General features: G+C 33.3%; 1 protein-coding gene and 1 long non-coding RNA gene across 49 annotated transcripts in view; both read left to right on the forward strand.

Annotated features, from left to right (window-relative positions):
• The window catches only part of LOC114272162 (uncharacterized), a 60,055-nt gene that overhangs the window by 24,787 nt on the left and 8,821 nt on the right, over positions 1-26,447 (forward strand). For 12 of the 47 annotated variants that reach the window (XR_014366157.1, XR_014366174.1, XR_014366177.1 and 9 more), the window contains 3 exons: positions 2,540-2,601; positions 3,083-3,217; positions 5,049-5,717. Coding sequence is in view for 15 of the 47 variants with exons in the window: in XM_082924485.1 (XP_082780611.1) it covers positions 2,540-2,601; positions 3,083-3,217; positions 5,049-5,177 (326 nt within the window). In the remaining 32 variants the exon portion in view is untranslated. Of the gene's footprint in view, positions 1-2,244; positions 2,378-2,516; positions 2,754-3,082; positions 3,218-5,048; positions 5,718-26,447 lie in introns of those variants that run through there. The other 35 variants (XR_014366148.1, XR_014366149.1, XR_014366144.1 and 32 more) reach the window with 11 other exon arrangements.
• LOC114272179 (uncharacterized) lies at positions 16,654-25,467 on the forward strand. 2 transcript variants are annotated; one of them, XR_014366219.1, is made up of 4 exons: positions 16,654-16,772; positions 16,920-17,023; positions 25,243-25,289; positions 25,387-25,467. It is a non-coding gene; the product is annotated as an uncharacterized LOC114272179 (long non-coding RNA). The 2 variants fall into 2 exon arrangements; XR_014366218.1 differs by having other exon boundaries at positions 16,957-17,023.

The raw sequence follows: 26,447 nt of genomic DNA on the forward strand, positions 1-26,447 counted from the left end.
TGAAGAGGAGTATTCATATAATGGTAGTTATTAACTTTGTTTTGTATATATCTTCTTGAAAATTGATTGTTGTATTTTATTAATTCCGTAGGTTTCAAAATGGTTCTTTTTCGGATGAGACCTGTGATTAGTTTTTTAGTTAGAATTATGGATTATTGTATATCGATCCCATTTGAGATTAGTTTGAGAATCCAATTCGAAGAAAAGCATTTATCACATTTTCGTACTTTATACGGATTATAATCGAAATTGAAAAGACCCATATACATTTCCGTGAAGGAGTACATGGACCTATTTGTGAATTTGGATCCGTAGCAGTATGACTGTTTCGAGAATTTCATTAAAGTTCAGACAATTAGTGTGTTGAGTATATTAATATTCTACACTTGGAACAACTAATTGGTAGGCTTATTTGGGTTCCTCCTCCCATGTATTGGAATAAAATCAACTCATGCATCATTCATTAGGATAAGTGGGACTGTTTATGGTTTTGCAGTGTTTTTTTCTGCGATTATTTGAGTACGATTAAACTATACATGTTATACGGATCAGAGGTGTACGCGACAGCTACGAAGCTGAGTTAAAAGCTGCCTAATGTAGCCTCATTCTGGCTCGACAATATGGGTTCACGTAGATGTTAATACAATTGGAAGACTCATTCATTATTAAAGCTATCAATGGCGACAAATTACGCATGGAATATTACGATCTCTACGGGCCTGTTTGGTAACGTTTACGTTTTCAATCTATATTTACAAAAATTTTATAAACTGGTTTTTATTTATTTTCAGAAAAACATAAACTACAAACGCATTTGGTTTAGACAAAATGTTTAAGAAAATTTAAAAATATAAAGAAGAGTGAGAAATGGCAAGTGGTGGTGGGTGATGTGGCGGTGGTGGTAGCGGGTGGTGGGGGTGGGGGTGGGGGTGGTGGTGGTGTGGCAGGCGGGTGGTGGCGGCGGCGGCGGCGGGTGGGTGGCAGGCGGAGGCGGTGGCGGTGGCGGGTGGTGGTGGTGGCGGGTGGGTGGGTGGTGGTGGTCGTGGTGGCGGCGGTGGGTGGGTGGTGGTGGCGGCGGGTGGCGGGTGGGGGTGGGTGGTGGTGGCGGGTGGGTGGCAAGTGGGTGGTGGGTGGTGGTGGCTGGTGAGTGGCAAGTGGGTGGTGGTGGCGACGGGTGGGTGGTGGTGGTGGCGAGTGGGTGGTGAGTGGTGGCGGTAGGTGGTGGTGGGGGGTGGGGATGGTGGCGGAAGACGGTGGTGGAAAATGGTGGCAGGTGACGGCTAGTGTTGGGTGGTAAAAAAAAAAGAATTGAAAACTCAACAGAAACACGTTTTTTGAGTTTACATTTTTTGGCCAAATTTATAAACTGAGACCACTGATTTATAAATCAAAAATTTACCAAACAAGTTTTTATTTGAGTTTTTAAAATTTTTGTAAATATAAACTGAAAACGTAAGTGTTACCAAACGGCACCTATATGTATAAATTATTTCTTTATATATTTTTATTTGGAAGTCTTGCAAATAAATTTTTTTCTTTACACTAATGCATTTTTGTACCTATTGGAGATCACCCTTTAAAGTGTTCAAGAATTAGATGTTTGATTACTTCTTAGAAAGGAAAACTAGGCTATGAATTTTTTGGCTATGAGAGCTGGAGATTGGATGTTAGAACTAACGTCGAAGACTACTGCGGCAATTCGTCGTTTGAGGAAGTAAAGGGACTATTATGGCAAAAATGATTTGGTCGAGATGACTTATTTTAGGCTTAATGCGCATGTAGCAGGTTTCAATAGTTTCACATTTAATAAGTCTAGTATTTGCTATCTTGTTAATTTTTGCGCACTGTCTTTCTAGGTGCTAGTTTGGGACAATTCAATAGTTTCACATTTAACGGTTTGTCGGGTTCTTCGCCTATCTTCTTTACATTGAATTCTAGTTTGTACTTAATTTTTTGGTTTTTTAATTTTTGAATGTATATGAACTGGTGATTAGTGTAACTAATTCTGATATGACTATAAGCATATTGCAGGATGAGAAATGTTATACTGAGAGCATAAGAGGTACAAAATCTCCATGGATAGACATTGAGGCAAAAACGATCAAATGTGAATATGTTTTCATCAAACAAACAAGTTACTCATGTTCGTCTCTAATAACAAAAATTCATTTTAAAATACATATAAATACAATATTATACCTAACATATAACCATATCTTACCTAACATATAACCATATCTACAGGGAAAACAGTACTAGGGTTATCGAGGTGACAATCATATAACAATACATGGGATGTGATTTCAATTGGTGGCTCGTACAGCCTCTATAGGTGGCTCCCAAAATAGTTTAGCACTTAGTTCCCCAGAACAGGTAGTTCCACACAGCATTTTATTCCACATGAAGAGCACTTCGTTCCACATCAAGTGGGATCTTTCTAAAGTAGCAGTAGATGATTATGTATACATGTTTTTGTCTCTTTTTTTCTTCTTATCTTGGTAAGGTTTCAATGATAGGTGTACTTATAAGATGTTTGCAGATGTTGTTGGTGAACGTTATAAGGGTGGTTATGATTTTATTAAACTGCCCTTCGATTTTCAGGCAAGTGACTTTACCTCAGAAGAACAGAGTTAGTTTTGCCTTACAAACTGTGAATAATTATGACTTATCCTTCTTTTGCTGAGGAATAAATGCAATAGGGGTTATGTATTCATCAATCTGACTGATCTTGCCCCTGTTATCCCTTCTATCAGGTTTGTTTGATTAATGCTGGCCTTTTGTTTTATTGTTCCCCCCCCCCCCCCCCCTCTCTCTCTCTCCTTTCTTCTTTTGATCGAAAAAGAACGAGAAAAGCTGGGCAGGAAAATGAATTGATTTCAACAGTTCGCTTCTTCCTCCTACAGTTTAATTGAACCTCAACCTGTTCAGCTCTTCCTGTTCAACTATTGTTGAAATCAATTCATTTTCACCATCTCTAACTTGAATGCCTAGGTCCTTTGCCATGCCTTTAAGGTCTGTTTTGGGTTGCTATAATGAGATTGTTGGATGTAGCTAATAGAGATGGTTCTTTTTTTTTTCACAGGCATTTAAACGAATGCAATGGGTAGAGACTGTAGAAGAAATGCAGCAATTTCTTATGGTAAGATGCAGGGAAAAGCTACACTCAAGGTCCACCAGCATGGTCAAACTTGAAGACCGAAGATATGCATGTGATCAGGTATTCTCATTACCTGAGGAAAACATTTTCAAAAATAACTTATATTTGTCGTTGGGGTGAAATGTTATTTGTTGGATGTTGTCTATTCGGTTGATTTTGGGACAGTCCCCTTAGTACTTGTTTGCCCGGTGTTTGTACTCTCCTATTATCACTTCTTTGTAAGTGTTGGACTAGGAATCTTATCGATTTGCTATGGTGTGGTGATGTAGATTTTGTGTTGTGCATAGAGGCCCATGCTTGGTGTGCTAACTCATCTATTTTTGTTTCCATTGAGTTGAGGTGTCTGTTATGGGTCTTGTTTGTCATCGCGAATTGCTGACTTTTGGAAATAGAGTTATTTCCTTTAACATGGTTGAGTTGCGATTTGCATTGAAATTTGGAGTTTGATTTTTGACACACGTTTTAGTTGAGCGAGTTAAAAAGACGTTCTTGTAAGAAAAGGAATGTGGCTGTAGTGTCGGTTTGAACAAATTTTGGAAGGAAAACAAGATTCTGTGTAGGTTAGCAAAATAAGTTGCGGTGGCATTAGAGCTGCAGAAGAACTGAATTGTTTTTAAATAACTCGAGATCGGTTCATTTAAAGTTTCTTTAAACTTTATTTATTAAGTAAAATAGTTCAAACTCGATTTTAGGCCCGTGTAGTAATTAAGCAGAGCTCGAGTAGACCTACATTTAGCTCAATAAGTCTCATGAAGATAAAAATAAAAAATAAATAAAATAAATATTTTTAATACTATATGAAATCAATTTTTATTATTTTATTTTATTTTATTTATTTGTGTTTGGTGTTTATGTAAATTTCCATGTTTGATTAATAAAATTTATTATTAATATAAGTATTCTTTTATATTTTGTTCATAATTTATTTTTTTTCAATTTTAATTAGCAAATTAATTTTAAAAAAAAATTTAAACTTGAGTTTTAACTTGTCTTGTTTTTATAATTGAGTTGGCTCAAGTTCAACTCAAAATTTTTAAATAATTGACAAGCTAAGCTTGATGGTGCAACTAATACTTAAGCAAACAAACTCAAAAGTTCAATTCTGCTAGAGTCCACAGATGAAATAAATTTTGGCCCAAGGATGAGGGAGCCTATTTTATTTTAATAGTATAGGGAAACCTGGAAATATGGCTTCACTTGGCGTGGAATTGCATAGAACTCAAAAACCTAACCTTATAGATTCTTTTTTATTTTATTTTATTTTATTATGAAGGTATTTGGTGGTCTGCTTTAAAGTTGACAATCAGATAAACTTTCACTAGTTCTTTGAGAGATTTGAATTCGAGGAATGCAGAATGAAAATAAGCACTAAATCAGTTATAGTAATAAATAATAAAAAAATGAGCAACAACTGGATCTTCAGAGATCTGGACAGTTTTGGAAACGCTATTTGAAAGTGTGTATATCTGAGGAATGAAGAAATAGTTGCTATGCATTGAGGAGGCTTCACTGCTTACATTTTACATTTCCTGCTAATACCCACTATTCTTTTTGTGTGCCATGTTTGGTTTGTCTCTTAACAAGAACTTAAGGTGATCTTTTTCTTTGCATCCAATCCAACTCAATCTTTCACACTTTTTCCTCTTGATTCTTGTGTTCTGGCCTGGAAATTCATATTAATCCCTGTTGTGGATATGCTCATAGTCCTTGCATTTTATTGGTGTGGGTATTATGCATGGTGTGGGATCTTTGTTTCGCAATCTATTTGGGCTTAAATCTAGTGCTCTTCTTGCTTCTGTGATGCTTGCACTATCTTGGCCCCCTAAACATCACTTTCTACACATTCATGTTTATACTAACCCTATATCTTTGTTTGATCTGCTGAAAAAAGGTACTAACGGTCTTGAAGACTGCAGCACTCCTTGGATTTTCTTGGATTTTGGTGTTTGCTACATTGCCCCGTCATTCCACTCTGAATTATTTTTCTCTGTTGCAAACCTTTGTCAATAGAAGCATTTAGAGTAGCTTGTTTTGCTATTGGCGATATCCCTTGGGTACCTCTGTGCGGTTCGGAGAGTTTTGTGTTTATTTCCTGGTTGTATGCCTTATCTGCTATTTCGTCTTGGTTGTGAAAGTTGCATCCTAGTTGAGAATGCTCCAAACTACACACATTCAAGACCCTGACTTCTATAAAAACGAGTGTCAAAATTAGTCTTTAGAAGCAAAATATTTTCAAAAAATTTCAACTTATATTTGTCATCAGGGTGCAATGTTATTCCATGATTACTGTTAAGCTTGATTTGTTGGATGTCATCTATTCAGTTGATTTTGGTATAGTTCCCTTATTACTTGTTTGGCCGGGGTTTATATTCTCCTGTTGTCGCTTGGGTGTAAGTGTTGGACTGAGAATCTTATCAATTCGCTGTGGTGATGTGAAGTTGGTGTTTGCTTTGGCGCTCACTTGTATATTTTATTTCCATTAAGTTGAGGTCTCGGTGATTGGTCTTGTTTGTATTTGGGAATTGTTGACTTTCGGAAATAGAGTTATATTTCCTTTTAACATGATTGAGTTGCAATTTGCATTAAATTTTGGAGATTGATATGTATCTCATGTTTGTTTAGTCATGAGATTAGATGTCAGGAAATGATTATTTGGTTGGATAGGATATGAATCCTTTGTTTGGGATATTATGGAGAAGCATAAATACTCAGCTGATTATTTTATCCTTTCTAAATTATTAATTAAGTAATAACAATATTAGACATATCTTTAATATTTTAATTATTTTTAGTTAGGTTAAATAAAATTTTATTTTATTTTATTTTATTTTATTTTTTACACAAATAAATTTATTTTGTTTAAAATTAAATAAATAAAATATCAATAAAAATATGTTATTTTTTTAATTAAAATTTTAAATAAATTTATTTTAAAAAATAATAATAATTAAATAATAAAATAAAATAAAACATCTATTATAATTTAAATAATGAAGTTAAAAAACATATAAACAAAGTTTTGATATAAAATATGAATAAAATATCTATAAAAAAATTATTTTAAAAATTAAATACATGTTATCAATAAAAATTAAATTAAATTATTTTATTTTTAAATTTAAATTTGGTTTAATTTTACTACACATAATACATAATTAGATAGTAGAGGTTCAAAATAGTCATTTCACAATCAAATCCCATATCTCCTCATTTGTGTCCCAACCCCCAACCAATAGGACACAATAGTCCAACGCATTTGGGACTAATAGTGCGGAGGGACTATTAATCCGGAGCAAAATTGGAAAACAAAACAATTGATATAAATCTTATACCACCCTCTAATTTTATCCCACCCTCCAATACCTCCAAACAAACAACTAAAAGTATTTTTGACACCTCATTCATTATCAGCGTCAATATTTATTCTTTCTACTCTTCCTACTTTCATCACTATGGATTTTCATACCTAACCCTAACCAAACACTATTTGCCTTTATTTTATTTTTTTTTTGGAAGACTCTATTTGCCTTAATTCAACATTTTTGCATTCTATTTCATATTGAAATCAACAATGGACAATAAAAAAGATGTTTTCAAGTAATTTTTTGTGAAGAAAGTAAGTTTTAAATTGTTGTTCATCGTTTTTTGTAAGTTGATTTTCCCAATTGATTCGACACTGAGTAGGGGTGATCATTTGCCGGATTTGGGCCAAGCTGACACTACTTAATAAGGGATTTTGTGTCTACCCAAGCCCATCTAGCTCAAACATCTGGCCTATATCATCCTCTCAAGCCCAACCCTGATATAAATTATAATTCTCAAGCCCGTCAACTAGGCCATATACATAAGCTATTAAAAAATCTCTATTCGTCGCTTGGAATTCCAAAGACCCAAAATACGATTTTTGTTCCCCTATTTATTGGTAATGGGGTGTACAAAGTATATTTGTATAGGATTTTAGGATTTTTAGGTATTATTTGGGTTGTCTACACAAATAAATAAAATTTTAAATTCATTATTGGGGTGCTCAAAGTAATGACGTGCCAAACTTACTTTTTGGGGTGTAAATAGAAGCTCCCAGAATATGGATATAAGCCAACTTGTGAAATTACCGAAATACCCTACATTTGGAAAATGTTAGTGGAAGGAAAAATGGTAATTTCAAAAATATGCATTAGGGTAAAATGTGAATTTTAGAATTTTAACAAATGATGTCACACCATATTATAATAATAATTTTCCAAAAAAAAAAAAGAAGTTTATTTAGCACTTCCCAAATGCATTTGTGAAAAAGCCATAAAATAAGCTCAAAAAAACTACTTATTTCCTTCTTTCCAAAACACCCTTATATTAAGGAAAAAGTAGAGATAAATTCCTCTACATATTTCTATAAGAGTTAAAAATATTGAAAGATTGCATATTAGTTAGTCTCTGAATTTCAAATTTTAATAAGATAATGAAAACGTTTTGAAATAAATGGTCAGAACTACCCTTAAACTCTAAAAATACTACAATTAATAGATTTTATATTACGCCTCCCTGCGTATCTCTTTCTATACTGCTTCAATCATCTCCTCATTGCCATCACTATTACTCTTGCTGTTTACAACCACAGTCCATATCTAAAACAAATCGCCGCTATTCACAGTCACATTCCATATTTGAACTAAGAGGTTTTTTTGGGAAATATTAGATTAGTACACTTTTTGACTTTTTACAACAAAAAAAAAAAAATGTGAAATGTAGATTGGGGTTGAATTGATGTGATAAAGAGGTGATGCGACCCAAATAAGATGATTGTGACCCAAACAAGATAATGTGCTGAAATAGCATGTCTTATTTTAGCACATGCCAAACAATCTCTTAGTGTCATTCACAACTACAAACTCATTGTTGTCTCTTTCAAATTTGCTACTGTTGTTTCTAAGTCGACTAGTACTATCATCCAGATCTTAAAGTAGCTGTGGCAATTTTGGTTGAAAGTGGTGGAATAATAAATCTTGATTAAGGATAGTTTTTTTTTTTCTTCCAAAAAAGAGATAGTGTCCTTAAAACTAATAAACATATTTCAATTGTTCTTAAAGTAATATAAAATATTTTGTAGGGACCTAAATTAAAAAATGCGTTAAATAAGTATACAAATTAAGTAAAATATATTAATAATTAGGCTAGGTTGGGTTTAAAAACGATTTTCAAACCTAGCTTATTGAATAAATAAACTTGAAAATTCAACCCAAGCCCAACCTTATGAACTTAAATTTAAATTCTAAACTTTCAAAAATATGAGTTTTTTTTTTTTCTTTAGGATTTGAAGAATATGAGTTGTGTTAGATAGTCAAATAGGCTATTGAGCTAGTGTGCTCCTCTAATTGGAGTTCGGATTGTCACAACCTGCTACTTTTCCTACAACAGAAGCCCTATTTAAATAAAGATCGGAGGCATGAAGGTAATAGAAGATTCTAGAACCTCCTAGAAAACTTGAGAAAATAATGGTCTTCTTGTACATACATCTAGAATGATGTACACATTTGTATAATATATTTATATAGAGAATTCCAGAACCCTCTTGTAGGATAAGGATAGCTTCCATGAGAAACTTCTCCATAGTTCATTTCTTATATATTTTGAAATATTCTAAAGAAGGCTTAAGTTGCCTATAAATGGGAGAAGGGCTCATTTGTTTCAATACACAATCCAAGACTTGTACATTTTCCCCAAAGTGAATACAATAGTATTCTTCAAACTCTCTTTGTGTTCCTAGCTTCTCATGTTGTAATTCGCTTGGATTAGGCTGACTTAGCAATCATCAAGAAATGAACTATGGAGTGGATTGCGAAAACCCACTCATGTGAAATGGATTGCGAAAACCTCCTTCTGGTATCCTTGATTCTTTCACTGTCGAGGTTGTCAATTCATTGCTATCATCTTCATCACACTCTCTCTCCTTCTGCTTCTTGTTATTGATTTCAACGGAGCATGAATCGTAATTCTGGTAATTACCCATTTCTTGCCCTCTGATTCTTTGTTTCCTCCTTCCAATTGATGCTTCTTTGAAGAACTCATGTGCGAATCAAATTCAAATTCATTTTGACAGTCCTTCATAGACCAATTTCTGACTTTTATCTAGTAAGTTTTGTCTGGGTATGTATCTATATATCCATATATATTTTTTGTTCATTTTTCATGGATTTCTCACTTAAATTTGTTTGGATGCTCAAGAAATTGAGTCAAAAAAGAAGAAAATTAAAAAGAAAGCATGGGCTTTTGTTACTTTTTGGGCTTTTACAAACACTTGTTCACATGATATGTATATCAGTATATATACATACCCAGACAAATGTTACAATGGTCTCTATAACATTTGAAATAAAGATTAAGGGCGGTGAAGGGGGCCAAAGAAGCCTCAGTTGTTGGTATAGAGGCGGTGGCCCTCCGGCGACTGAAGCCAGTGTTCCTCCGCCATAGCTATAAAATTGGGAAAATATTAGAACAAATTCAAACAAAGAGGAGAGATAAAATGGGAGAAAGAGAAATGGATTTGAGAACTCAGTTAGGAAAGCAAGAGTTCAAAAGGATTTTATGTGAATTAAAGCCATCAAAATTAGTAATAAACCCATCAAAAACACCAAAATACTCTCACCTATATCAGTTCTAAATCCATAAAAACACACACAAAAAAGAAAAAGAAAAAAAGAGAGCTCTTTGATACTAACCTTCTGGTGATGATTACAGTGGGGACTCTAGAAATTTTTATGGAGCATTTACATACAAGTCCCATTTTGTGAATTTATAATCCATTAGGTCCTATATAAAATTATTTGTTCTTTTAAGTCCCATTAATTTTTAATAGACCAATTTACCCTTCCAAACCTAAATTTGGGAATCAGATGGTCGTCTTCCAACCATCGCTACACTAGCACTGGAATTCCATCATCTAAATTTCTTCCTGTAACACCAATGATGCCTGTAACTCTTTGTGTGTGAGTGTGTGTGTGCGTGTGTGTGTGTGTGTGAATTTGGATGTAGATCTTGTTTGATCAATCGGAGGAGTCTAGGGTTAAATTACATACATGTTTGTGATTGGGTGTGTGGTGCTGGAGAAGAAGACAACGATGCATTTTGCTAGAGCTCCGAAAGTTGTGTGTTGAGTTGCTACTGAGCTGCTGCGCCAGAGTTTGGCCGCCAATCTGTATCTTTGCCGATCCGGCATGAGGTGAGGATGAAGCTTGTGCCGTGTCTTCTGGTGCTGGTATGGCTTTTGCTCTTCCGGTGCCGTGCGTTGAGGATGATGAAGGTGGGTCGCTCTGGCGTGGTTTTCACGCTCCCTTTGTGTGTAGCGTGCTGTCCAGCTCATGCGTGTGTTGCTGTGTTTCAAAGTCCTTGCTGCTGCAGTGCCTTTTGCAAGGGTTTTGATGTATTGGACTGAAATTATTTATTAACTTGTCTAATGTGTTCCCTCAATTGCAAACTCTCTGTTAAACTCAAGTCACTGTGTAACTGAGTCTCTTTTTTGGAATTGAGAATATTCTCAGTTTATAGTATTCTCAATTTTAATCATGAAAAAAAAACTCAATTCAGCAATCTAATATGTCAGGTTTGCAGAATTATCTTTCTTTTCAATCCCATACTTTTCTTAGAAGCCAAACAGAAATTTCTTAGTTTTGATAATTATATACTGAAATCATTCTCTGTTTCGAAAATTGAGAACATTCTCATTTTTGAAATTGAGAACATTCTCAGTTTTGGGATTAAAGGGCAAAATGTCTTTTTACCTATAAATGGGACTTATTGGTTCAAAAACTTTTTGACAGGACCTAAGCTACCACCAAATATGTAGACAGGACTTTTTGGTAATTAACTCAATTTTTATAGATGGAGTCACTTCACAAGTTTGAGTTTTTATTCTTGGTGTTTTATTGTCTTTAGATTTTTTTTTTCAATATTTTAGTCAATTTTTTTTTCTTTTTTAAATGCATCTAATCTATATATACTTAAAACATAAAATATTGAAGAAAAATTTACAATTTGTATTGAATTTTTGTAATTTTTTTATATTTAATGATTTTTAAAAATATTTTTCCACAAATATTTTATTTTTTAATTGTATCGAGACTAAGTGGATCTAAAAAATAAAATAATTTTGTTAAAATATTTAAAAAGTAAAATAAAAAATAAAAAAGTTATGAAAAATATAAAAATTCAAAAAATATTTTTATAAATGGTTAATCAAATAGAGTGATTTAAACTTATGAAATAATACGTCTTTAATGGGTGTGAATCATTATTTGATGGGCTGCCTTAATTTTGTAATGAAATAAAATATTAAGAGTCCGTTTAGTGACCATTTTATTTTCAGTTTTTCATTTATATATACAAAAATTTTAAAAATTAATGTAACAACTTATTTGATAATTTTTTTGATTTATAAATAGTTAGTCTTATCTTAGTTTATAAATAAGGAGGAAAAACAAAAACACAAAACATATGTTTCTGATCTAATTTTTTAAAAGGAAAATATTATAGGTCCCAAAATTTCTACCAAATGAATGATCAAATGTCTCACATAAGTGTGAGATCCATAAAAGTGTGAACCACATACCTATATGAGATATTTGATCATTTATTTTATAGAAAATTTGGTATCCTTAACTTTACCCTTTTTAATACCAGAAATGCAGAGCAAAAAGTACCGAAGAAAAAGCCAAAAAATTGACTTGCAGTGTTGGTTTGGTGTTCCAAACTAGTGAACACATTTTTATCCAATATATTCAACGGTAATATATTCTTCAACAGTTAAAAAAAAAAAAAAAAAAAAAAAAAAAATAGACCATCAAAAGCTCTCTTGCTTTATTCCTTGACGGCTCTCTCGTTCTGGATCTTCTCTCTCTCACCAACAGACCCAGGTATCAAGAAATTAAAATTGTTATTTTTGTTTAAAATGTTTTTTTTTTGGTCTAATCGAAGAAGAATAAACTTAGGTCATGTTTGTTTGGACGGACTGGATAAAGGGATTGTAATTTATCGAACTATTAATCTTAGAATACATAATTCCTGAACTATTTTGTTGAAAATGATATGTATCCCATGTTTGTTTAGTCATGGAATTAGATGTCAGGAAACTAGGAAACACGGATACGGATATGAGATATGACGTCTAAAAAAGTAGGATACGGAGTGGGGACACGTTTGTAATTTTTTTAATTTTTTTTATAATTTTAATAAAATTAAAAAAAATGAATATTTATTTGGCGTATCACTCTCGTATCCTGCCGTATCCCTCAAGTATCCTTTGTATATACCTCTTATATCTGAAATTAAAAAAAAAAAAATCAAAAAAAAAAATCAGATACTTATTTGTCATATCCGATACTTATGCCGCCGTATCAAACACATATCCGTATCCGATAAGTATTCAATACTTGTACAACACCTTTTTTGGAGTATCCGTGCTTCATAGTTAGGGAATTACTATTCTATTGAATCATATGCTTATTTAGGATATTATGAAGAAACATAAATGCTCAAAAAACTATTTTATCCTTTTGAATTGTTTACTAAATAATAGAAATACTAAATATGAGTTACAAATTATATTTTATCTTTTGGCTAGAACTTTTAAAAAATTAAATAAATAGCAAAACAATAAAAATTAAATAAATTTATTTTAATTTTTAGTTGAGACTTTTAAATTTTATTTAATTTTATTAAGTACAATAATCTAAAGGGTCAAAAATGTCATTTTTCCCTCTAATCCGAAGGAGGAGTTATCTCACCATTTTGTATCCCACAGCTCCCATGGGACACAACAGTCCAACAATTATGGGATTGATAGTCTAATTGGACTATTAGTGCGGGTTACATTATTGGACTATTACATGAAATGAATATGAAGTCCTATCCTACCCTCTAATCCCTCCAACCAAATACCCAGGTTTACTCTTCCCCAAATCTTCTATGTAGAGGTTGAGAAATCTTTCAAAACTTATTTATATTAGTTTGCTAAACATTTTCATGATAAACACAATTTTAGTTGGAAAAAGACAAATTTTTGGTCAAAATATCCAAACAAGTTACACAAAAATAACAACCCCCTACACCTTTTGGGGGCATTTATCTTCCATCCGAAACAAACAGAGTGTGAATTAAGCTAATATGTTGCAAGGAAAAAGATGGTACCTGGTAATAAAATTAGTATATCTTAATTTAATTCATAATTAAATGTTAAAATTTTGAGATTTTACTATTTCTTTACTTTTGCTTGTTAGCTTTAGAACACCGAGCCTTCTAAAAAGGAAATTATTATTATTATTATTGTTATATATATATATATATATATATTTTAAAATTGTGGATAAGAATCGTAAACCCGCCGAACTCGACCGGTCTGAACTGATTAAGGAACGATTGGTTTCGAAAATGTCAACAGTCAACTGTAATTGTAATATAAGTGATTTTTCAATTTTGTGATCGGCCAACAAATAGGGAAAATTCAAATTTGGCCAATCTGATCCGACTATATAGGGGTGTTTTAAGAAGATGGTTAAAAGTTGATTTTTAATTTTTTTTTGACCTTTTTAACTTATTTATGTGAGAGGTGATGTGATAAAAAATGAGTTAAAAATTGATTTTTAACTTTTTATTAATATTCCCAAATGGTCCCATAAATTAGAGCCCTCTATTTTGATGGCTTTTGATATTATCTTATCACCTTTATCTATGAGATTGATCAAAAAGGTTAGAGGTCTTAAAAATTTTATCAAAAATTTTATTAAATATTTTACATGAATGTGAAATTTACCTAAGACCTATATTATGTGAATCCCACTCCTATATACAATATATAATAAAAATTTTAAAATTTCTAAAATTAATAGGGATTGACAGCTATACTCAAGTTCCCACACAATTTCAGCTTTTATGTCCTTTATTTATACACTAGGTTTTGTCCCTTCTTTGCATCTCTTCACTTTAGCAATAGCAAAGAGAATGGAAAGCTTTGTCTTCTTCCTCTTCTTCTTCAGCAACAGCAACATCTCTTCACTTCGAAGCCCTTCGGCGACAGCGACGCAATCAAACGAAGCCCTTCGGTGAGTGTTCTTCGTCTTCGTCTTCATTTCTTTGTTTTTTTTCTGCAGATCAGCAAGTGGTCTTCCTCTTCTTTGTTCCTTTCTTTGTTTTCCCTCCAGTGAGTGTTCTTCATCTCTCTCTCTCTCTCTCTCTTTTTTTTCCCTTGTAGATCGGCAATTTTGATGGATGAGATTATTGATCTGTGTAAATGTAGTAGAGTATTATCTTGATTTTGACTCAAGTGCTTTTTTGTGTAATGTTAATTGTTGATGTTCCTTATCTGTTGTCTTGTCTTTATGAAATCTTTCTTTGGTCTCCTGTTATTTCTTTGGTCTCACCCTATAAAAATAGTAAATTGATGAGCAAAAATAATGATTTCGAAAATATTTCTTTGGTCTCACCCTTTCTTTAGTTTTGTAGTTCTCTTTTTAGTTTTGATATTTAATTTTAATTCGTACATTGGATCCTTTAACCATAATTAAAAAAAATAAAAAATATCAGCGTACAGCAACCGTACTCGTATCATAATTTTTTTGAGTTTTGCCGTATCAGCGTTCTGCACTGTACTCGTACCTACACCCGTGCTTCATAGGTGTACATGTTCTTGGATATGGGTGTCAGTTGTGGGCGTGGGTCTGGGCTTTGGTCTTAAAAAGCATCTAGGGTTAGTGTTGTAAGAGGTAAAAGAAAGATTTGTGTTTGTGAAAAAGACGAGGGTGGAATTGAATTGATTTCTATAACTTGCAGATTGCATCATTTCTGAAATAGTGCAATTAAAGGGACTGGATAACACTGATTTATGGATTTTAAGATTAAATTAGTGGCAGCTAATAGGTATGGGAATAGGTAGGGTTTAGCAGCTGAAAATGGCACGTTAGAGGCAGGTGAACAGTAACACGCAAAGATTAAGAGATAGGAGAAGGGTCATGAAAATTTATATAAATCCAATTTAGTTTCTCACAAGAAGTGTTCAATTGCAAGTGTGAGACACATATCCCAAACCCTAATCCAAGTGTGAAGTGTCCGAAACGGATATTTGATATATTTTAAGAATCCATGAAACATTGGCCACTAGATCCCAAGTATACAAATTACTAGAAATAAGGTACATCAATATAACGGGCAAAGACAAGGAATATTCGGTACTATCAAATTGTCTTATGTTTCCAATCTTGCTAACTAAATAAGCCACGTCAAGCCAAGATGGATAATAATCCAATTATTTCTCTTCCCTACACTTTTCCCTCTTCAACAACCAATGCATTAGAGTTGCCAGGAACACCCAAGCCACAATAAACCAAGAGAGGGCAAAAGTTTAAAGCTCCTCAGCCACCGAACAATAGCTGAGTATCTCTTGCCCATGTAATCAATTCACAGATAATTTATTCGATAAGTTTTCATTTACTAGAGGGAAGAGATTGGAATTTGAGAGATCTAAACAACATTTAATTAGATAAGTGAGATCTAAATTACATTGGAACTTGGAAGTCAGCATTTAGACAATTGAAATGTTGAAAGATAAATGTAAATTTCCAACTACTCAATGAAAGCCACAAAAATAACAAATCTGGGATGCAGAGGCGAGGTGATAAGGATGCAATCTGTTAAACCAGCCCAATAGAAACACGTGTATAGCGGCGTTTAGGTCGGTTCGGTTTCCGTCTGTTGTTTAGTTTGAAAACCATTGACCAACTATGAAATTGAAATTTTGTAAATTTGTAAACTGTAGGCAACCGAAAGTTGGTTGATATTGTCTCTTTTTCCACGGTTGTCAGCAATATTTGACCCATATCTAGCTTGTAATTTTAGGCATATGAGAGGAAGAACCACCTTTGAATTGTCCCAAAATAGGCCTCATTTGGTTCGAAAAAATGATTCCACGATGTCCAGGGATTGGACCAGGGCTAAAGCCTTTGAGGCTTAACTTAGGCCTAATCACCTCTAATTCCACAAAATAATTGCTCTTCTTGAAGTGACACAAATCATGGGCACTAACTCTTAAAGTCCCCTAGCTAGACCCTTCCCCATTCTCAATGGGGTTTGGTCGGGTGATTCGGTTGTTCGAACACCCGACCAAAATCTGTACGAGCCACCTCTTGAAATCGCATGTCCTGCATTCTATGAAGCATGGGTACTCCAAAAATATTGCCGTACAAATACCAGGTACTTACTGGGTGTAGGTACGCATACCTGGTACGCCAAAAACTCACCGGGTTCGTTTTATACAATCAGTATAATGATGGGTACGTGATGGGTACGCCACAGGTACGTTTTTGGGTACTTCGAGGTACAAAACAAGATTTTTTACAAATTAAAGGGTACCGGAGCAAGTTTTTTGGTCTATTTAAAAAAATTATATAAATTTGGGGTAGTTTTGTAATAAACAAAACATGAAACAAATTAGAATTAGGATTCTACTCTATTCAATTGTCTCTCTTTTTCTTGAAACACAGAGAGACTCCCAAGAGCTGAAGAACTCCTTGCGAAGCTATTGAAGAGGTTTAATCGAAGGTGCTAATCGATTCTCTCCTTCAAAGATCACATTCCGGTAAGTTCATCTTCGATTCTTCCTCCTCTTCTTCTTCGATTCTTCTTCCTTTTCTTTGTTCTGTCCAGATTTTTTTTCTTTGTTCTGTCCATCTTCGATTCTTCCACTCCTTTCATTTTTTTTCTTCCAGATTTCTGTTCTGTCCAGATTTCTGTTTCCTCTTTTTTCATTTTTTTTTTTCCAGATTTTTGTACTCATCCTTGGCAGCAAACGACCCCCTCCACTCTAATGAAAAGTCCTCTTCTCGTCAGGTACTCCCTCTTTTCCCTCCGTTTCTAGGGTTTTGAATGCTGTTCTATTTTTGCATGCCCTTTCTTTTGAATCTCAATCTTTTTTCTTTTTTTTTTTTTTTTTTTTTTTTTTTTTTTGCGTTTGAATGCGTATATTAATATATTCAGTTGGTTTTTTAGACTGTTTGTTGGAATGAGAGGTTTGTTCTGTTGTAATGGTTGTTAAGCTGTTTCTTTGTTTTAGGCTCTGTTTGATTAGAAAGAAAATTTGTTTGAATGTGAAAGGAAAGGAAGGAAAGGAAAATATATTTTGTTATAAACATTTTATTAGGATGAAATTTTTGCAGGAAAAAGATAGAGAATTGTTTTTTTATAATTTTAACTATAGGTAACCCCTTGCATTGCATGGACAAATTTTATTATTATTATTATAATTTTTTTTTTGTGCAAGAAATTAAAAACTCAATTACCATTGCTAATATGTGTTGTATAGAAAAAACTAATTTTGTTGTTGTTCCCTACTCTTTCATGCTAAACAAACTTACTAGAACAGATTGGTTTTTGAATCAATGTGAACAACTTGTGCTGAGTTATATTAAAATTTAATTAAGCTGATGGGTGTAGTGTAATAAAACGTTTTTGTTTATAATGTTTTTTCTTTGATATACTTATAAAAAAAATAGGGGAATTACATCCATATTTTTTATTACACAAATATGGAGGGTGCCCCCCACAGCATTTCACATGTTATCAAAAAAAACTGAAAACAAATTTTCTTTTTTCATTTTTTTTTTCTAGATTTTTGTACTCCTTTTTTTTGATGTTCCTCTTTTTTTGTAATTTCTCTTTTTAATTATGTTATTGAATTCAATTTGTATGTTGGATGTTTAGCTATGAATTTAAAATTTTAAAAAAAATAAAAAATTGGAATAACCCACCCTACCCTACTTTTTATAAAATTTGCCGTATCGGGGTACCCGTATCGTACCTGTATCCATACCCGCACCCGTGTTTCTTAGCCTGCATTTTTATGTGATTTTCACTTCGGTGACTCTTGTTCTGTTTTGTCCGCGGATATGGTTATATGTTAGGTATAATATCGTATTTATATGTATTTTAAATAAATTTCTGTTATCATAGACGAACACGAGTAACTTATTTGTTTGATGAAAACATATTTATATTTGATCATTTTGGCCTATATGCCTATCTATGGAGATTTTCTAACTCTTATGATCTTGGTATAATACTACTCACTTTGCAGTATGCTCATAGTCAGATGAAAATTAGTTGCACTAATCACCAATTCATATATATTCAAAAATTAAAAACCAAATGTTAAGTACAGTACAACTAGAATTAAACATTAAGAAGATAGGCGAAGAAGCCGATAAACCGTTAAACGTGAAACTATTGAATTGTCTCAAACTAGCACCTAGAAAGACGACGTGCAAAAATTAACAGGATAGCAAATATTAAACTTATTAAATGCGAAACTATTGAAACCTGCTATCTGCGGTTTAAGCCTAAAGTAAGTCGCCTCAGCCAAATTATTCTTACCATAACAGTCTCTCACTTTCTCAAAAGCACGGTGAATTGTTGCAGTAGTGTTCGAGGTTAGTTGTAGCATCCAATCTTGCAAAAAAATTCTTAGCCTGTATCCGTCTCTAGGGATGTAATCAAACATGTAATTGTTGAATTCTTTAGGATGTAATTTCCTATAGGTAAAAAGAGAAAAAAAAAATCATTTGAACGACTTCTAAATAAAAATAAATAAAGCAATAATTCATATATGTAGAGATCGTAATATTGCACTGGTAATTCACCGCCTTTAATTGGATTGTTTGTTTAAACTTATTTCAAACAGTTTTCGATTCTAACAACTTATTTTACTCAAAAAGCTGATTCTGAGAAGCTGCTCACCCCTTGCTTCTGATTATTAGCTTCTGTTGTGGATATGTTAATTTACGGTTATACTCTTAAATTTTTTTATTTTTTTAATTTTTAAAAAAATAAAAAAAGACCCAAATGGGTTATAGATTATTATTATTATTTTTTATGAGAAATGTAGACAAGTAGTGAATAACAAAAAATAAAAATTAATTGAAAAAGCTACTTCACAGCTTATTTAACAAACACTACTCAGCAACTTAAATCTATAATCCAATAGCAACACCAAATAGATTAATAGCTTCTGATTAAAGTTATAATCTATAATCTGTTAAGCTATAATCTATAATCTGTTTTAATAGCTACACCAAATGGGCCAATAACTTTAACAATGAATAAGTTATCCAATTGTATTAATATCTACGTGAACCCATATTGTCGAGCTAGAAGGAGGCTATATTCAACAACTTTTAGCTCAGCTTCGTATTTGTTGCATACTACTCTGAGCCGCATAGCTTTAATCGTACCCAAATGATATTGGAAAATGACTCAGCTGAAGCATAAATAGTCCCATCTGCCTTAATGAATTATATGTCTGAGTTGATTTTAATCCAATCCATGGAAGGTGGAATCCAAATAACCCTACCAATTGGTTGTTCTAAGAGCCTAATTTTTTGAATTTTAATACTCCTCGAAATGGCCGTACTCATGCGGACCCAAATTCGAAAATCTATAAATGGGCTGTGTCAATTTCGATTTTAATCTGAATAAATTACGGAGGTGGGGTAAATGCCTTTGTTTGAATTAGGTTCTCAAGCTAATCTCAAATGTGGTTGACGTACAATAATCCCTATTTCTAACTAAAAACTAATTACAGGTATTATACAAAAAGGTTTCATTTTGAAACCTACAAAATTAAAAAAAAATAATACTTACAAGTTTCAAGAAGATATATATAATAACACTTATTATTATATGAATGCTCACTTATTGGATCATCCCTCTTGAATAACATGAATCTGTTAAATCAGTTAATAAGTGAATGTATATATCTTCTTAAAAATTGAAAGTAGTATTATATTAATTCTGTAGTTTTCAAAATGGTTCTTTTTCGTATAAGACCTGTGATTAGTTTTTAAGTTAGAAATATGGATTATTGTATATTGATCCCGTTTGAGATTAGTTTGAGAACTCAATTCGAAGAAAAACTTTTACCACATCTTATTATAATCGAAATTGAAAAGACCCATATACATTTCCGTGAAGGAGTATATGGACATGTTTTTGAAATTGGGTCTGCATCAGCATGGTTATTTCGGGGAATTTATTAAAGTTTAGACAATTAGTGTGTCTAGTATGATTAATATTCCACACATGGAACAACCAATTGGTAGACTTATTTGGGTTCCTCCTCCCATGGATTGGAATAAAATCAACTCAGATGTATCATTTATTTGGATAGGTGGGATTGTTTATGGTTCAGCAAGGTTGTTTTCCGAAATCATTTGGGTACAATTAAAGCTATATATGTTATACGGCTTAGAAGTGTATGCGATAACAACAGAGCTGAGTAAAAAGCTGCCGAATGTAGCCTCCTTCTAGCTCGACAATATGGGTTTACGTAGATATTGATACAATTGAATGACTCATTCATTATTAAAGCTATCAAAGGCGGCAAACTAGCTGTGGAATATTACGATATCTATATGTATGAATTATTTCTTTATATATTTTTATTTAAAAGTCCGGCAAATAAATTTTTTTCTTTGTACTAATGCATTTTTGTACCTATAAGAGATTACCCCTTAAAGAGTTCAAGAATTAGATGCTTGATTACATCTTAGAGATGAAAACTAGGCAGTGATTTTTTTGGCAATTAGAGCTAGAGATTATCTATTAACTGATAGTTGGTTGCAATTGTCTCTTTTTCCAAGGTATCAACAACATTTGACCCATATCTGGCTTGTAATATTAGGCATATGAGAGGAAGAACCACCTTTGGATTGTCCCAAAATAGGTCTCATTTGGTCCGAAGAAATGATTCCACGAGGTCCAGGTATTGGACCGGGCCCAAAGCCTTTGAGGCTTAACTTTGGCCTAATCACCTCTAATTCCACAAAATAATTGGTCTTCTTGGAGTGACACAAATCATGGGCACTAACTCCTAAAGTCCCCTAGCCAGTCCCCTCCCCGTCCACAATGGGGTTTGGTTGGGTGATTTGGATGTTCGAACACCCGACCAAAATCCGTACGAGCCACCTCTTGAAATCACGTCCCCTATATTGTTATATGATTGTCACTCCAATGACTCTTGTTCTGTTTTATGTTAGGTATAATATCGTATTTATATGTATTTTAAAATGAATTTTTGTTATCATTTCTCACTCTAAACCGTATTTTCTCCTCCTCTCTAGAAATCCTCACCAAAACACTAAAACACCTTGATTCTTGAAATCTTTAGGTCTAGATCATCATCATTTCTCATAAATTTTGAAGATCCAAGTTGTGGCTCCTCTTGGTGTTGTGGAAAGTTGAAGACTCTTCCATCAAAGCTAGGGTTTCCCTCTCATTATCATTAAGTCTTGAGGTAGGGATTTCTTGAGTCATATATACATGTTTTGCTACATAAAATGTTGATTTTAAAAGTTTCCGTGAGGTTGTTGTGTTGATGTTAATTTTTCACTAAATGAAGAGAGAGAAAGGGAGTTTTGAAAGATGGTTTAAATCTCATGGTAATGGTGAGATGTTGGTTTTTGAATGAAAACCCTAGAAGTTGGGGATTTTTGGAAAACATAGAAATGCCCATGGAATTCTTTCTTTTCTTTGATAAAAAGATGAATGTGGGTGAATCCCATAATGTGATTGCAAAAATGGAAAGCTTTTGACTTATGGCAATGGAGAACTTGTTTAGAAACTATAGTTAAAGCTATGGTGATATATGGTTATAAGTTGACAATTGTGTGTGCATTATGAAATTGTGAGAATTGTAAACGTGGTAAATTAATGTTAGAAAAACATTGCTTGTGGTTATGTAGAGATTAGATTGTTGAGACTTGTGAATGTAGAATGGTAATTATGCGTTGATGACACATAGTCTTCTTGTGAAAGAATAATGAAGAAAGGAAATAGAAATTGTGATTGTTGGCATTATTGTGAAGACATTTAAAATTAGAGAAGTGTTATGAGATATGGAAAGGTCATGGCATTGCATATTCATACAATTATTATTTTGCATTGTAAATTTCGATTGAAGATATTTATTTCATGAAAGAAGATGATAAATAAGAACCATGGAAATGTGGCATGGTGTAAATACGTGATAAGTCCGGATAGGGGGTGTAGTTAATCTTTATAAGTTGGCATGAGTGTCCATGGTGAAAGTCTAGAAAACGGCGCGGGTAGGTGTCGAGCCTTCCGGTTAATACCGGTAAAAATGATAGTTTGGTAGAACTTGTAGAGTCTACTTGCAGACATTAGCCTAGGGATTACTAGTGTCGTATTTACCTCCCTCATTGATTAAAATTGGAAGTTTCGAAATGTGTTGAGGTTGCAAGCTTTTATTGAAAAACGGAAATCTTTGAGAAGAGCATGAAATGAAATTTTCTTTAAAAAAAGGGTATTGTATGGCATTGGCATTTGCATTCACATTGAGAATTGCATAACCGTATAAATTTTGTGAGAATTTTCTACTGGGCTTTATGCTCACCCCTATGGGACTTTGGTGCACGTAAAGATGTGGTGATCCCACCGAATTGAGAGCGTGGATATTTTTGTGAAGAATAAATAGTTCTCTTATTTTTGTTGTGAATTTTGTAAAGCCAAGGGCTAAACGTGTATGGGTCCGAGAGACCATTTTGTGTAACCGGACTATTGCCTTGGAAGATGTAAGCCCTTAAGGGCATTTTATTGTTTTGAGACTAGATGCTTCACATGCTATAGATTCATGTGTTCTTTTGTGTGTTGAATGTATACCGCATGTGGAACCTTTGTACTAAACTCATTGATTAAATATGTGAAGATGGAGCCATTATTGTCATTACTTAGTGAATGTTTAATAATGTGGGTAGTTCATGTTGAATTATTTTCGGGGCGTTACAAGTTATCTAATTGTATTAATATCTACGTGAACCGATATTGTTGAGCTAGAAGGAGGCTACATTCGGCCGCTTTTAGCTCAGCTTGTATCTGTCTCGTACAACTTTGAGCCGTATAGCTTTATAGCTTTAATTGTACCCAAATGATCTCGCAAAACAACCCCGCTGAAGCATAAATAGTCCCATCTGTCTTAATGAATGATATATCTGAGTTGATTTTGATCCAATCCATGGAAGGAGGAATTTGAATAACCCTACCAATTGGTTATTCTAAGAGCAAAGTATTAATCATATTCGAAACCCTAATTTTTTGAATTTTAATAAACTCCTCGAAATGGCCATACTTTTGCGGACCCAAATTTGAAAATATGTCCATATACATGTATACGGAAATGTATATGGGCTGTGTCAATTTCGATTGTAATCCGTATAAAGTACGGAGGTGGGGTAAATGCCTTTTCTTCGAATTGGGTTCTCAAACTAATCTCATATGAGGGTTGACATACAATAATCCCTATTTCTAACTAAAAAACTAATCACAGGTCTTATACAAAAAGGTTGCATTTTGAAACCTACAAAATTAAAAAAATAATACTAACAATTTTCAAGAAGATACATACATAACAATGACAATAACCCTTTTTATTATATGCATACACCTCCTCACTTATTGGATCATCCCTCTTGAATGACATGAATCAGTTGAATCAGTTAGCAAGTGAAGAGGAGTATTCTTATAATGATAGTTATTATGTTTATTATGTATATATCTTCTTAAAAATTGATGTTAGTATTTAATTAATTTTGCAGGTTTCAAAGCGGGTTTTTTTTGTATAAGACTTCTGATTAGGTTTTTGGTTAGAAATATGGATTGTTGTATATCAATCCCGTTTGAGATTAGTTTAAGAAACCAATTCCGAAAAAAAAGAATTTACCACATTCGTATTTTATACGGATTATAATCGAAATTCAAAAGACCCATATACATTTCCATGAAGGAGTATATGGACATATTTTTGAAATTGGGTCCTCATCAGTATGGCTATTTCGAGGAATTTATTAAAGTTCAAAAATTAGTGTGTAAGTCTGATTAATATTCTATAGTTAGAACAACCAATTGGTAGGCTTACTTGGGTTCCTCCTCTCATGGATTGAAATGAAATTAACTTAGATGCATCATTCATTAGGACAGGTGGGGCTGTTTATGGTTCAGCGGGGTTGTTTTCCGAGATCATTTGGGTACGATTAAAAGTATACATGTTATATGGTTCAAAGGTGTATGCGACAGCTACGAAGCTGAGTTAAAAGCTGCCAAATGTAGCCTCCTTCTAGCTCAACAATATGGGTTCATAGATATTAATACAATTAGATGACTCATTCATTATTAAAGTTATCAAAGGCGACAAATTACCCGTGCAATATTACGATCTCTACATGTATGAATTATTTCGTTATATATTTTTATTTAGAAGTCTTGCAAAGATTTTTTTTTTTTGCACTAAAGCATTTTTATACCTGTAGGAGATTACCCCTTAAAGAGTTTAAGAATTCGAAGTTTGATTACATCGTAGAGAGAAAAACTAGGCTGTGAATTTTTTAGCTATGAGAGCTACAGATTGGATGCTAGAACCAACGTCGATAAGTACTGCAGCAATTCGCCGTGTTTTGAGGAAGTAAAGAGACTATTATGGCAAAAATGATTTGGTCGAGACTATTTATTTTAGGCTTAAAGCGCATATAGCAGGTTTCAACAGTTTCACATTTAATAAGTCTAGTATTTGTTTTCCTGTTAATTTTTGCACGCTGTCTTTCTTGTTGTTAGTTTGGGACAATTCAATAGTTTCACATTTAACGTTTTATCGGTTTTTTGCCTATCTTCTTGATGTTTAATTCTAGTTTGTACTTATCTTAACTTTTTTGGTTTTTTAATTTTTGAATATATATGAACTGGTGATTAGTGTAACAAATTCTGATCTGACTATAAGCATATTGCAGAGTGAGAAGTATTATATCGAGAGCATAAGGGGTAGAAAATCTCCATGGATAGGAATTGAGTCCAAAATGATCAAACATGAATATGTTTTCATCAAACAAAAAAAGTTACTCATGTTCGTCTCTGATAACAAAAATTCATTTTAACATACATATTAATATGATATATCTATTAACGTATAACCCTATCCATGGGAAAAAATTCAAGTTACTTATGTCATTGAATGGCTAGTTAACTCTTGGGAGTACCCTTTTTCTGTACAGGTTCATTTCCTATGATTCCCCTGACAAGTACATAGAGACTCAATTAGGTGATTTATTGAGTTCTAATTGAAACTTACTTTTGCTTCCTAAGTAATTATAAAGAACCAAAAATGGTTTGCGAGTTTCTGACATGTTTTCTTACAGAAGATACGTTGTCTTAGTCATGGAGTCCTAGCATGCCCATGCTGCAACAAACAAATGTGTTCCCCCCCCCCAAAAGGTTAGAAAATATTTGTTACGTTTTTTACTGTTATTTTTATTGTTTCGTGTTGCTGGGTGTTTTGTTACTTGGATGCTTTGTGCCATAACAACTAGCTTTTTTCGCCTTCTAATTTTCCTTGTAAGGCCTGTAGTGGGAAGACAGAGAAAGAGAAGCGTGAAGTAACAAAATAAGTTAATGACCTACAATGTAGGACAAGATGAGGTTAACTGCTTCTACTAGTAGTGAACCCAAGGCTAATAAATGGCAACTGAAAAATAGGCTTTGGGTGGGTGACATTGGTTTTTGAAGGGTGGATTGGTGGTAAATTATGGGGATTGAAGGGTTCCAAAAATTGCAACAAAAGGTAGTGATTTGAGATTGAAGACAAAATTTTGGGGTTATTCTTACACCCTTCAATTCTTTATCTCAAATTTCCTTTTTTTGATAATTAAACAATTTTATAAACCGGGGCCCCCACGGGAATGCTTCTTGTGTATGAAAAGATGCCACAGCCAAAAGGCACTTTACATGCTCTTGCATATCCAAAAGCTCTACAAATTCTTGGTCTAGACCTATGGTGTACATGTTCTTGGTTATGGGTGTCAGTTGTGGGCACGGGTCCGGTCTTTGGTCTTGAAAAGCTTCTAGGGTTATTGTTGTAAGAGGTAAAAGAAAGATTTGTGTTTGTGAAGAGTGTGAAATTGAATTGATTTCTATAACTTGCAGATTGCATCATTTCTGAGATAGTGCAATCAAAGGGACTGGATAACACTGATTTGTGGATTTTAAGATTAAATTAGTAGCTAATAGGTATGGGAATAGGTTGGGGATGGTTTGTACTTGATAAGCTAGGGTTTAGCAGCTGAAAAGGGTACTTTTAAGGGTCGTGAACAGTAAAACGCAAAGATGAAGAGATAGGAGAAGGAAAGTGGCACTTCACCCTCATAACGGTCATGAAAATTTATATAAAATCCAATTTAGTTTCTCGCAAGAAGTGTTCAAT

This window comes from Camellia sinensis, chromosome 4 (assembly GCF_055761805.1).
Source record: "Camellia sinensis isolate YWXY chromosome 4, ASM5576180v1, whole genome shotgun sequence".
NCBI lineage: Eukaryota > Viridiplantae > Streptophyta > Magnoliopsida > Ericales > Theaceae > Camellia > Camellia sinensis.